The sequence below is a fragment of the Oncorhynchus clarkii genome, chromosome 11 (assembly GCF_045791955.1).
Source record: "Oncorhynchus clarkii lewisi isolate Uvic-CL-2024 chromosome 11, UVic_Ocla_1.0, whole genome shotgun sequence".
Lineage (NCBI taxonomy): Eukaryota > Metazoa > Chordata > Actinopteri > Salmoniformes > Salmonidae > Oncorhynchus > Oncorhynchus clarkii.
Genome location: NC_092157.1, coordinates 464254 through 477268, shown reverse-complemented (window position 1 = coordinate 477268; position 13015 = coordinate 464254). Strand labels below are relative to the sequence as shown.

Below are 13015 nucleotides of genomic sequence, written 5' to 3'. Positions count from 1 at the left end.
ACGTACAAAACACAGTTACAGGTGACTGAAGAGGGGGACAGACAGGTACAGGTGACTGGAGAGGGGGAAGACACGTACAAAACACAGTTACAGGTGACTGGAGAGGGGGACAGAACCAGTACATTTAGAGGTGACTGGAGACTGGAGACAGAACCAGTACAGTTAGAGGTGACTGGAGACAAGACCAGTACAGTTAGAGGTGACTGGAGACAGGACCAGTACAGCTAGAGGTGACTGGAGACAGAACCAGTACAGCTATAGGTGACTGGAGACTGGAGACAGAACCAGTACAGTTAGAGGTGACTGGAGACAGGACCAGTACAGCTAGAGGTGACTGGAGACAGAACCAGTACATTTAGAGGTGACTGGAGACTGGAGACAGAACCAGTACAGTTAGAGGTGACTGGAGACAGGACCAGTACAGCTAGAGGTGACTGGAGACAGAACCAGTACATTTAGAGGTGACTGGAGACTGGAGACAGAACCAGTACAGTTAGAGGTGACTGGAGACAGAACCAGTACATTTAGAGGTGACTGGAGACAGAACCAGTACATTTAGAGGTGACTGGAGACAGGACCAGTACAGTTAGAGGTGACTGGAGACAGGACCAGTACAGTTAAAGGTGACTGGAGACAGAACCAGTACAGTTAGAGGTGACTGGAGACAGGACCAGTACAGTTACAGGTGACTGGAGACACAACCAGTACAGTTACAGGTGACTGGAGACACAACCAGTACAGCTAGAGATGACTGGAGACTGGAGACAGAACCAGTACAGTTAGAGGTGACTGGAGACAGGACCAGTACAGCTAGAGGTGACTGGAGACAGAACCAGTACAGCTAGAGGTGACTGGAGACAGAACCAGTACAGTTAGAGGTGACTGGAGACAGAACCAGTACAGTTAGAGGTGACTGGAGACAGGACCAGTACAGCTAGAGGTGACTGGAGACAGAACCAGTACATTTAGAGGTGACTGGAGACTGGAGACAGAACCAGTACAGTTAGAGGTGACTGGAGACAGAACCAGTACATTTAGAGGTGACTGGAGACAGAACCAGTACATTTAGAGGTGACTGGAGACAGGACCAGTACAGTTAGAGGTGACTGGAGACAGGACCAGTACAGTTACAGGTGACTGGAGACAGAACCAGTACAGTTAGAGGTGACTGGAGACAGGACCAGTACAGTTACAGGTGACTGGAGACACAACCAGTACAGTTACAGGTGACTGGAGACACAACCAGTACAGCTAGAGATGACTGGAGACTGGAGACAGAACCAGTACAGTTAGAGGTGACTGGAGACAGGACCAGTACAGCTAGAGGTGACTGGAGACAGGACCAGTACAGCTAGAGGTGACTGGAGACAGAACCAGTACAGTTAGAGGTGACTGGAGACAGAACCAGTACAGTTAGAGGTGACTGGAGACTGGAGACAGAACCAGTACAGTTAGAGGTGACTGGAGACAGAACCAGTACAGTTAGAGGTGACTGGAGACAGAACCAGTACAGTTAGAGGTGACTGGAGACAGAACCAGTACAGTTAGAGGTGACTGGAGACAGAACCAGTACAGTTAGAGGTGACTGGAGACAGAACCAGTACATTTAGAGGTGACTGGAGACAGAACCAGTACAGCTAGAGGTTGTTGATTCACAGATATAGATCTTGCTAGCTAATAAATGGATTTCCTATTGGTACAATTAGTGCTGAAGGCATAGGTGAAATCCTCACCATCCTTGGCCATTCTCCACAGCCAGCTCAAGAACGGTGTCAAAGTGTTGACAGAACAGGGGTCTGAAGAGGATGTCTACACTGCAGGAGGCCAGAGGGGGCAGCACTCCTTTACACGGCTGCACTGTGATCTAGCAACACAGGAGAAGAAGACAAACACCAACAGAGGACAACAATGGGACTATCAGGTCTCAGTACAAACGGACAAACTGTTGTAAAACACTGTTACCAGGGCGACCAGAGGCAATACCTCAATATTACAGTATGTGTGATATTTCAGTGTTTTACTTTAACTTACCTTTAACTCACTTGTTAGTGTGTTTACCTGTGTGTGGTGGCTGTATGTCCTCTCTGCCTTCCCAGACTCCAGACTGTCTGTCCTCTCTGCCTTCTCTGGCCCCAGGCTCCAGAAGGCCTCTAGATGAGTGGTGTTGGTGAGGACCATGGTGGCCTGGGTCTGGTCACCTAGCTGCATTAGACCTAGGTCAAGACTGGGAACAGTCACAGACACCTGCGGACCCTGGAACACACCAACACACACCGGAGGAAGTAGAGTTGGCGAGGTTACACAAAGATGAAGGATACGTCTGTTGTACTGGTAGAGCACTATACAATACTTTTCAGAATGTTTAACTGTCAGGTAATACTCTCCAATCAAATCTCGTGTTGAGAATGACTACCTCAGCGGATGATGCCGTTTAGACAGCTATGATATGAGTCTCTCTGAGACTAGCTCAGCGGATGATGCCGTTTAGACAGCTATGATTATGAGTCTCTCTGAGAATGACTAACTCAGCGGATGATGCCGTTTAGACAGCTATGATATGAGTCTCTCTGAGAATGACTAACTCAGCGGATGATGCCGTTTAGACAGCTATGATATGAGTCTCTCTGAGAATGACTAACTCAGCGGATGATGCCGTTTAGACAGCTATGATATGAGTCTCTCTGAGAATGACTAACTCAGCGGATGATGCCGTTTAGACAGCTATGATATGAGTCTCTCTGAGAATGACTAACTCAGCGGATGATGCCGTTTAGACAGCTATGATATGAGTCTCTCTGAGAATGACTAACTCAGTGGATGATGCCGTTTAGACAGCTATGATATGAGTCTCTCTGAGAATGACTAACTCAGCGGATGATGCCGTTTAGACAGCTATGATAGGAGTCTCTCTCACCTTGAAGGTGACCTGTATGACCAGAGCAACAGGTTGGTGATGGTGCTGAACATGACACAGCAGTCTGGATATGACCGCACCTGGTCGCCCTCCGGTCAGAACCAGCTCCAGGTCAAAACACTCGTTCATCTCTGGACCACAAACACACAGTCAACCAGTCAGACAACAGATCAGTCTACTAACCACTAGTCAGGCAACAGAGCATTCTATTAAATCAAATTGTATTTGTCACATACACATGGTTAGCAGATGTTAATGGTCACATGGTTAGCAGATGTTAATGGTCACATACACATGGTTAGTAGATGTTAATGGTCACATACACATGGTTAGTAGATGTTATTGGTCACATGGTTGAAAATAAAAGAGAGCCGCACACTCTTGGAGCTCAGATGCAAAAATGTAATACCAACGTTTCGACAGCCAAGCTGTCTTCATCAGGGTATAATCACAAACACTGCGGGATGACTCGTTTATATAGTGTCAAAAGACACAGGTGTCTGTAATCATGGCCAAGAGTGGCCTAATATCATTGGTTAATTATCAAATAATAAAATGTCATACAAAGAACAGCATACAAACAACAAATGGATAGCATACGATCATAGATTCATTTGACTACACAAATTTACAAACAACCACAATGGCAAAGTCACAATAATGGCTTCAGATCAAAGTCTACGTTGAGACCGAAGGGAGCAAGGGTCTTTAAATTAAAGATCCAGGCAGCCTCTCGTTTTAACAATAAATTATCAAGGTCACCCCCTCTCCGCGGGAGGGTGACATGTTCAATGCCAATACAACGCAGAGACGAAATCGAGTGGCCTGCCTCCAAGAAGTGGGCCGCAACTGGATAAGTAAAGTTTTTACACCTAATGATGCTACGATGCTCTGAAATACGTACTTTTAATTCGCGCTTTGTTTTACATAATTTTTACCACAAGAACAAGTTATAAGATAAATAACTGCCTTAGTGGAGCACGTAATAACACCATTTATTGGGATCTGTTTCCCTGTTTGGGGGTGTTTGAAGGATCTACATTTATAAGTGCCATTGCATTGAGCACAGCCATTACATTTGTAATTTCCATCCAGTAGGGGCGCAAATAGACGTTGTTCAGGAATATCTTGGGGTGGTAAATCAGAGTTTACCAATTGGTCTCTGAGATTTCTGCCCCGCGAGAATAAGACCAAGGGAAAGTCTTGGTAATGTGTTTTCGGACCATCATCGGATTTTAGGATGTGCCAATGCTTGTGAACAATTCCCTTAATTTGTTCAGAACACTTTGAATAGCAGGTAGTTAGAATACAAGAATGCATCTTTTTGCGAGACTGACCTTGAAAAAGGTCATGTCTCGTTTTGTTTTGAATTTTCTCAATGGCAATATTAATCTGATCACTCTTGTAGCCCCTCTCCTTGAACTTTCTTTGCGTCTCAGCCATATTTCTGTAGAAATCTGATTGTTTTTTTCAAATTCTTTTGATTGGACAGAATTGGCTGTAGGGCAAACTGTTTTCAGGGGAAGTGGGTGACAACTATCAGCCCTCAACAAGCTGTTACGATCAGTAGGTTTCCTGTAAAGATCAGTGTATAGAACATTATCTTCACACAAGATCAGAAGATCAAGAAAACTGATTTGACGTGTATCAGATTGCATAGTAAATCTCAGATGCTCAGAACAGGAGTTAAGAAAAGCATAGAACGCCTGGAGCTGTTTTGCATCACCCCTCCATGGAACGCCTGGAGCTGTTTGGCATCACTCCTCCATGGAACGCCTGGAGCTGTTTGGCATCACTCCTCCATGGAACGCCTGGAGCTGTTTTGCATCACTCCTCCATGGAACGCCTGGAGCTGTTTGGCATCACTCCTCCATGGAACGCCTGGAGCTGTTTGGCATCACTCCTCCATGGAACGCCTGGAGCTGTTTGGCATCACTCCTCCATGGAACGCCTGGAGCTGTGTTGCATCACTCCTCCATGGAACGCCTGGAGCTGTTTGGCATCACTCCTCCATGGAACGCCTGGAGCTGTTTGGCATCACTCCTCCATGGAACGCCTGGAGCTGTTTGGCATCACTCCTCCATAGAACGCCTGGAGCTGTTTGGCATCACTCCTCCATAGAACGCCTGGAGCTGTTTGGCATCACTCCTCCATGGAACGCCTGGAGCTGTGTTGCATCACTCCTCCATGGAACGCCTGGAGCTGTTGGCATCACTCCTCCATGGAACGCCTGGAGCTGTTTGGCATCACTCCTCCATGGAACGCCTGGAGCTGTTGGCATCACTCCTCCATGGAACGCCTGGAGCTGTTTGGCATCACTCCTCCATGGAACGCCTGGAGCTGTGTTGCATCACTCCTCCATGGAACGCCTGGAGCTGTTTGGCATCACTCCTCCATGGAACGCCTGGAGCTGTTTGGCATCACTCCTCCATGGAACGCCTGGAGCTGTTTGGCATCACTCCTCCATGGAACGCCTGGAGCTGTTTGGCATCACTCCTCCATGGAACGCCTGGAGCTGTTTGGCATCACTCCTCCATGGAACGCCTGGAGCTGTTTGGCATCACTCCTCCATGGAACGCCTGGAGCTGTTTGGCATCACCCCTCCATGGAACGCCTGGAGCTGTTGGCATCACTCCTCCATGGAACGCCTGGAGCTGTTTGGCATCACTCCTCCATGGAATGCCTGGAGCTGTTTGGCATCACTCCTCCATGGAACGCCTGGAGCTGTTTGGCATCACTCCTCCATGGAACGCCTGGAGCTGTTTGGCATCACTCCTCCATGGAACGCCTGGAGCTGTTTGGCATCACTCCTCCATGGAACGCCTGGAGCTGTTTGGCATCACTCCTCCATGGAACGCCTGGAGCTGTTTGGCATCACTCCTCCATGGAACGCCTGGAGCTGTTTGGCATCACTCCTCCATGGAACGCCTGGAGCTGTTTGGCATCACTCCTCCATGGAACGCCTGGAGCTGTTTGGCATCACCCCTCCATGGAACGCCTGGAGCTGTTGGCATCACTCCTCCATGGAACGCCTGGAGCTGTTTGGCATCACTCCTCCATGGAACGCCTGGAGCTGTTTGGCATCACCCCTCCATGGAACGCCTGGAGCTGTTTGGCATCACCCCTCCATGGAACGCCTGGAGCTGTTTGGCATCACTCCTCCATGGAACGCCTGGAGCTGTTGGCATCACTCCTCCATAGAACGCCTGGAGCTGTTTGGCATCACTCCTCCATGGAACGCCTGGAGCTGTTGGCATCACTCCTCCATAGAACGCCTGGAGCTGTTGGCATCACTCCTCCATGGAACGCCTGGAGCTGTTTGGCATCACTCCTCCATGGAACGCCTGGAGCTGTTTGGCATCACCCCTCCATGGAACGCCTGGAGCTGTTTGGCATCACTCCTCCATGGAACGCCTGGAGCTGTTGGCATCACTCCTCCATGGAACGCCTGGAGCTGTTTGGCATCACTCCTCCATAGAACGCCTGGAGCTGTTTGGCATCACTCCTCCATAGAACGCCTGGAGCTGTTTGGCATCACTCCTCCATGGAACGCCTGGAGCTGTTTGGCATCACTCCTCCATGGAACGCCTGGAGCTGTTTGGCATCACCCCTCCATGGAACGCCTGGAGCTGTTTGGCATCACTCCTCCATGGAACGCCTGGAGCTGTTTGGCATCACCCCTCCATGGAATGCCTGGAGCTGTTTGGCATCACTCCTCCATAGAACGCCTGGAGCTGTTTGGCATCACTCCTCCATGGAACGCCTGGAGCTGTTTGGCATCACTCCTCCATAGAACAAAAATATCATCAATATACCGTTTCCACATAATGATGTGAGGCAAGAAAACGATCTATGATCGTATGCTATCCATTTGTTGTTTGTATGCTGTTCTTTGTATGACATTTTAATATTTGATAATTAACCAATGATATTAGGCCACTCTTGGCCATGATTACAGACACCTGTGTCTTTTGACACTATATAAACAAGTCATCCCGCAGTGTTTGTGATTATACCCTGATGAAGACAGCTTGGCTGTCGAAACGTTGGTATTAAATTTTTGCATCTGAGCTCCAAGAGTGTGCGGCTCTCTTTTATTTTCAAGTTTCTACTCCGCTAGCCAGCACCTCGTCTTAATAGGTGTTCTACTCCGCTAGCCAGCACCTCGTCTTAATAGGTGTTCTACTCCGCTAGCCAGCACCTCGTCTTAATAGGTGTTCTACTCCGCTAGCCAGCACCTCGTCTTAATAGGTGTTCTACTCCGCTAGCCAGCACCTCGTCTTAATAGGTGTGCGTTTCTTTTTCTTCTAGATTGGTCACATGGTTAGCAGATGTTATTGGTCACATGGTTAACAGATGTTAATGGTCACATACACATGGTTAGCAGATGTTATTGGTCACATGGTTAACAGATGTTAATGGTCACATACACATGGTTAGCAGATGTTAATGGTCACATGGTTAGTAGATGTTAATGGTCACTAACACATGGTTAGTAGATGTTATTGGTCACATGGTTAGTAGATGTTAATGGTCACATACACATGGTTAGCAGATGTTAATGCGAGTGTAGCGAAATGCTTGTGCTTCTAGTTCCGACAATGCAGTAATAACCAACGAGTAATCTAACTAACAATTCCAAAACTATTACCGTATACACACAAGTGTAAAGGGATAAAGAATATGTACATAAAGATATATGAATGAGTGATGGCAAAGAACGGCATAGGCAAGATGCAGTAGATGGTATCGAGTACAGTATATACATATGAGATGAGTAATGTAGGGTATGTAAACATAAAAGTGGCATAGTTTAAAGTGGCTAGTGATACATGTACAGTGGGGCAAAAAAGTATTTAGTCAGCCACCAATTGTGCAAGTTCTCCCACTTAAAAAGATGAGTGAGGCCTGTAATTTCCATCATAGGTACCCTTCAACTATGACAGACAAAATGAGAAAAAGAAATCCAGAAAATCACATTGTAGGATTTTTAATGAATTTATTTGCAAATTATGGTGGAAAATAAGTATTTGGTCATCTACAAACAAGCAAGATTTCTGGCTCTCACAGACCTGTAACTTCTTCTTTAAGAGGCTCCTCTGTCCTCCACTCGTTATCTGTATTAATGGCACCTGTTTGAACTTGTTATCAGTATAAAAGACACCTGTCCACAACCTCAAACAGTCACACTCCAAACTCCACTATGGTTTGGGAATGTTTTAATAGTTGCTGTGGGTACGACATCGCCCGATGCACTTTCTAATGAACTCGCTCACTGAATCAGCGTATTCGTCAATGTTGTTGTTGGACGCAATGCGGAACATATCCCAGTCCACGTGATCGAAGCAGTCTTGAAGTGTGGAATCAGATTGGTCGGACCAGCGTTGAACAGACCTGAGCGCGGGAGCTTCTTGTTTTAGTTTCTGTCTGTAGGCTGGAAGCAACAAAATGGAGTCGTGGTCAGCTTTTCAGAAAGGAGGGCGGGGGAGGGCCTTATATGCGTTGCGGAAGTTCGAATAACAATGTTCCAGGGTTTTACCAGCCCTGGTTGCACAATCAATATGCTGATAGAATTTAGGGAGTCTTGTTTTCAGATTAGCTTTATTAACCAGTCAGTCAACAGCCCAGTCTACTAACCAGTCAGTCAGTCAACAGCCCAGTCTACTAACCAGTCAGTCAGTCAACAGACCAGTCTACTAACCAGTCAGTAAACAGCAGGCTACTAGCCAGTGTACTAACCAGTCAGTCAACAGACCAGTCTACTAACCAGTCAGTCAGTCAACAGACCAGTCTACTAACCAGTCAGTCAGTCAACAGCCCAGTCTACTAACCAGTCAGTCAGTCAACAGACCAGTCTACTAACCAGTCAGTAAACAGCAGGCTACTAGCCAGTGTACTAACCAGTCAGTCAACAGCCCAGTCTACTAACCAGTCAGTCATTCAACAGCCCAGTCTACTAACCAGTCAGTCAGTCAACAGACCAGTCTACTAACCAGTCAGTCAGTCAACAGCCCAGTCTACTAACCAGTCAATCAGCCAACAGACCAGTCTACTAACCAGTCAGTAAACAGCAGGCTACTAGCCAGTGTCCTAACCAGTCAGTCAACAGACCAGTCTACTACCCAGTCAGTCAACAGACCATCCTACTAACCAGTCAGCCAACAGACCAGTCTACTAACCGGTCCACCAACAGACCAGCCTACTAACCAGTCAGCCAACAGGCCAGTCTACTAACGGGTCCGCCAACAGACCAGCCTACTAACCAGTCAGCCAACAGGCCAGTCTACTAGCGGGTCCGCCAACAGACCAGTCTACTAACCAGTCAGTCAACAGACAAGTCTACCAACCAGTCAGTCAAGAGACCGTCTACTAACCAGTCAGTCAACAGATCAGTCTACTACCCAGTCAGTCAACAGACCAGCCTACTAACCAGTCAGCCAACAGACCAGTCTACTAACCGGTCCACCAACAGACCAGCCTACTGACCAGTCCGCCAACAGACCAGCCTACTAACCAGTCAGCCAACAGGCCAGTCTACTAACGGGTCCGCCAACAGACCAGTCTACTAACCAGTCAGTCAACAGACAAGTCTACCAACCAGTCAGTCAAGAGACCGTCTACTAACCAGTCAGTCAAGAGACCAGTCTAATAACCAGTCAGCTAACAGACCAGTCTACTAACCAGTCAGCCAACAGACCAGTCTACAAATCAGTCAGTCAAGAGACCAGTCTATTAACCAGTCAGTCAAGAGACCAGTCTACTAACCAGTCAGCCAACAGACCAGTCTACAAATCAGTCAGTCAACTGACCAGTCTACTAACCAGTCAGTCAACTGAACAGTCTACTAACTAGTCAGTCAACCGACCAGTCTACTAGACACATTAATCAGTCAATCTACTAAAGCTACAGAGTTCTGCTGCACCTCTGCTAAATGTCTTGAAATGTATAATTCATGTTCATCTCTTATAAACAGTCTGGCTGAATCATGGCATGTTCCTATTTCCCCAGCAGGGGGCTCCACCTCTATGATGTGACCATGACATGTTCCTATTTCCCCAGCAGGGGGCTCCACCTCTATGATGTGACCATGACATGTTCCTATTTCCCCAGCAGGGGGCTCCACCTCTATGATGTGGCCATGTCATGTTCCTATTTCCCCAGCAGGGGGCTCCACCTCTATGATGTGACCATGTCATGTTCCTATTTCCCCAGCAGGGGGCTCCACCTCTATGATGTGACCATGTCATGTTCCTATTTCCCCAGGAGGGGGCTCCACCTCTATGATGTGACCATGGCATGTTCCTATTTCCCCAGCAGGGGGCTCCACCTCTATGATGTGACCATGTCATGTACCTATTTCCCCAGCAGGGGGCTCCACCTCTACGATGTGACCATGACATGTTCCTATTTCCCCAGCAGGGGGCTCCACCTCTATGATGTAACCATGTCATGTTCCTATTTCCCCAGCAGGGGGCTCCACCTCTATGATGTGGCCATGTCATGTTCCTATTTCCCCAGCAGGGGGCTCCACCTCTATGATGTGACCATGACATGTTCCTATTTCCACAGCAGGGAGCTCCACCTCTATGATGTGACCATGGCATGTACCTATTTCCCCAGCAGGGGCCTCCAACTCTATGATGCGACCATGTCATGTTCCTATTTCCCCAGCAGGGGGCTCCACCTCTATGATGTGACCATGACATGTTCCTATTTCCCCAACAGGGGGCTCCACCTCTATGATGTGACCATGTCATGTTCCTATTTCCCCAGCAGGGGCCTCCAACTCTATGATGTGACCATGACATGTTCCTATTTCCCCAGCAGGGGGCTCCACCTCTATGATGTGACCATGTCATGTTCCTATTTCCCCAGCAGGGGGCTCCACCTCTATGATGTGACCATGACATGTTCCTATTTCCCCAGCAGGGGGCTCCACCTCTATGATGTGACCATGTCATGTACCTATTTCCCCAGCAGGGGGCTCCACCTCTATGATGTGACCATGACATGTTCCTATTTCCCCAGCAGGGGGCTCCACCTCTATGATGTGACTATGACATGTTCCTATTTCCCCAGCAGGGGGCTCCACCTCTATGATGTGACCATGTCATGTACCTATTTCCCCAGCAGGGGGCTCCACCTCTATGATGTGACCATGTCATGTTTCTATTTCCCCAGCAGGGGGCTCCACCTCTATGATGTGACCATGACATGTTCCTATTTCCCCAGCAGGGGGCTCCACCTCTATGATGTGACCATGACATGCTCCTATTTCCCCAGCAGGGGGCTCCACCTCTATGATGTGACCATGACATGTTCCTATTTCCCCAGCAGGGGCCTCCAACTCTATGCCATGACCTCATAGAGAATGGTAGCGGCCTCTAGTGGCCAAACTGAGTCAGGTTTGTAGGCCTCCTTGCTCGCACACACTTTTTCAGTTCTGCCCACAAATGTTCTATAGGATTGAGGTCAGGGCTTTGTGATGGCCACTCCAATACTTTGACTTTGCTGTCCTAAAGGCATTTTGCCACAACAATGGAAGTATGCTTGGGGTCATTGTCCATTTGGAAGACCCATTTGCGACCAAGCTTTAACTTCCTCACTGATGTCTTAAGATGTTGCTTCAATATATCCACATAATTTTCCTACCTCATGATGCCATCTATTTTGTGAAGTGCACCAGTCCCTCCTGCAGCAAAGCACCCTCACAACATGATGCTGCCACCCCCATGCTTCACGGTTGGGATGACGTTCTTTGGCTTGCAAGCCTCCCCCTTTTTCCTCTAAACATAACAATGGTCATTATGGCCAAACAGTTCTATTTTTGTTTCATCAGACCAGAGGATATTTCTCCAAAAAGTACGATCTTTGTCCATATATGTGCAGTTGCAAACCGTAGTCTGGCTTTTTTATGGCGGTTTTGGAGCAGTGGCTTATTCCTTGCTGAGCAGACTTTCAGGTTATAACGACTCGTTTTACTGTGGATATAGATACTTTTCTACCTGTTTCTAAGGTTGTTGTTCTGGGATTGATTTGCACTTTCACACCAAAGTAAGTTCATCTCTAGGAGACCCTTCCTGAGCGGTATGACGGTTGCGTGATCCCATGGTGTTTATACTTGCGTACTATTGCTTGTACAGATTAACTTTTAAATTGTTCCCAAGGATGAGGTCTACAATTTTTTTATTGAGGTCTTGGCTGATTTCTTTTTATTTTCCCATGATGTCAAGGAAAGAGGCACTGAGTTTGAAGGTAGGCCTTGAAATACATCCAGAGGTACGCCTCCAATTGACTCAAATGATGTCAATTAGCCTATCAGAAGCTCCTAAATCCATGACATAATTTTCGTGAATTTTCCAAGCTGTTTAAAGGCGCAGTCAACCTAGTGTATGTAAACTTCTGACCCACTGGAATTGTGATACAGTGAATTATAAGTTAAATATTCTGTCTGTAAACGATGGTTGGAAAAATGACTTGTGTCATGCACAAAGTAGATGTCCTAACCGACTTGACAAAACTATAGTTTGTTAACAAGACATTTGTGGAGTGGTTGAAAAACAAGTTTTAATGACTCCAACCTAAGTGTATGTAAACTTCCGACATCAACTTGATAAGTGCCTGAAATATTTTGGAGAGTCTCTTTTAAAATGGGTTAAAGTTAACCACAGGTGTAAAATACTAAATAATGGCTACTTCTCAGAAAGTATTCAACTGTCAAGAGTAGTAAAACAAGGTTGTCCACTATCGGCATATCTATTTATTATGGCTGTCAAAATGTTAGCTGTTAAAATCAGATCCAACAATAACATCAAGGGCCTTGAAATCCCTGGCTTAAAAACCACGGTATCATTGTACACTGATGATTCATGTTTTCTTTTAAATCCACAATGTGGATCCCTGCACAGCCTCATAGAGGATCTAGATACTTTGTATAACCTCTCTGGAATACAACCAAATGATGATCAGTGTACTTACTATATTACGTATTGGATCACTAAAACATACAACTCCTACATTACCGTATGAAATGGTCTGACAGTGATGTGGATATACTCGGTATACATATCCCAAAATAAATAAATAATCTCACTACATTCA

At 46.8% G+C, this 13015-nt stretch overlaps 1 protein-coding gene across 1 annotated transcript in view; it reads right to left on the bottom strand.

Annotated features, from left to right (window-relative positions):
- The window catches only part of LOC139420502 (DLEC1 cilia and flagella associated protein), a 112045-nt gene that overhangs the window by 48121 nt on the left and 50909 nt on the right, over positions 1-13015 (bottom strand). Inside the window, exons 17-19 of the mRNA XM_071170709.1 lie at positions 2915-3045; positions 2059-2253; positions 1734-1864 (exon numbers count right to left, since the gene is read on the bottom strand). Coding sequence (XP_071026810.1) covers positions 1734-1864; positions 2059-2253; positions 2915-3045 — 457 coding nt within the window. The remainder of the gene's footprint in view (positions 1-1733; positions 1865-2058; positions 2254-2914; positions 3046-13015) is intronic.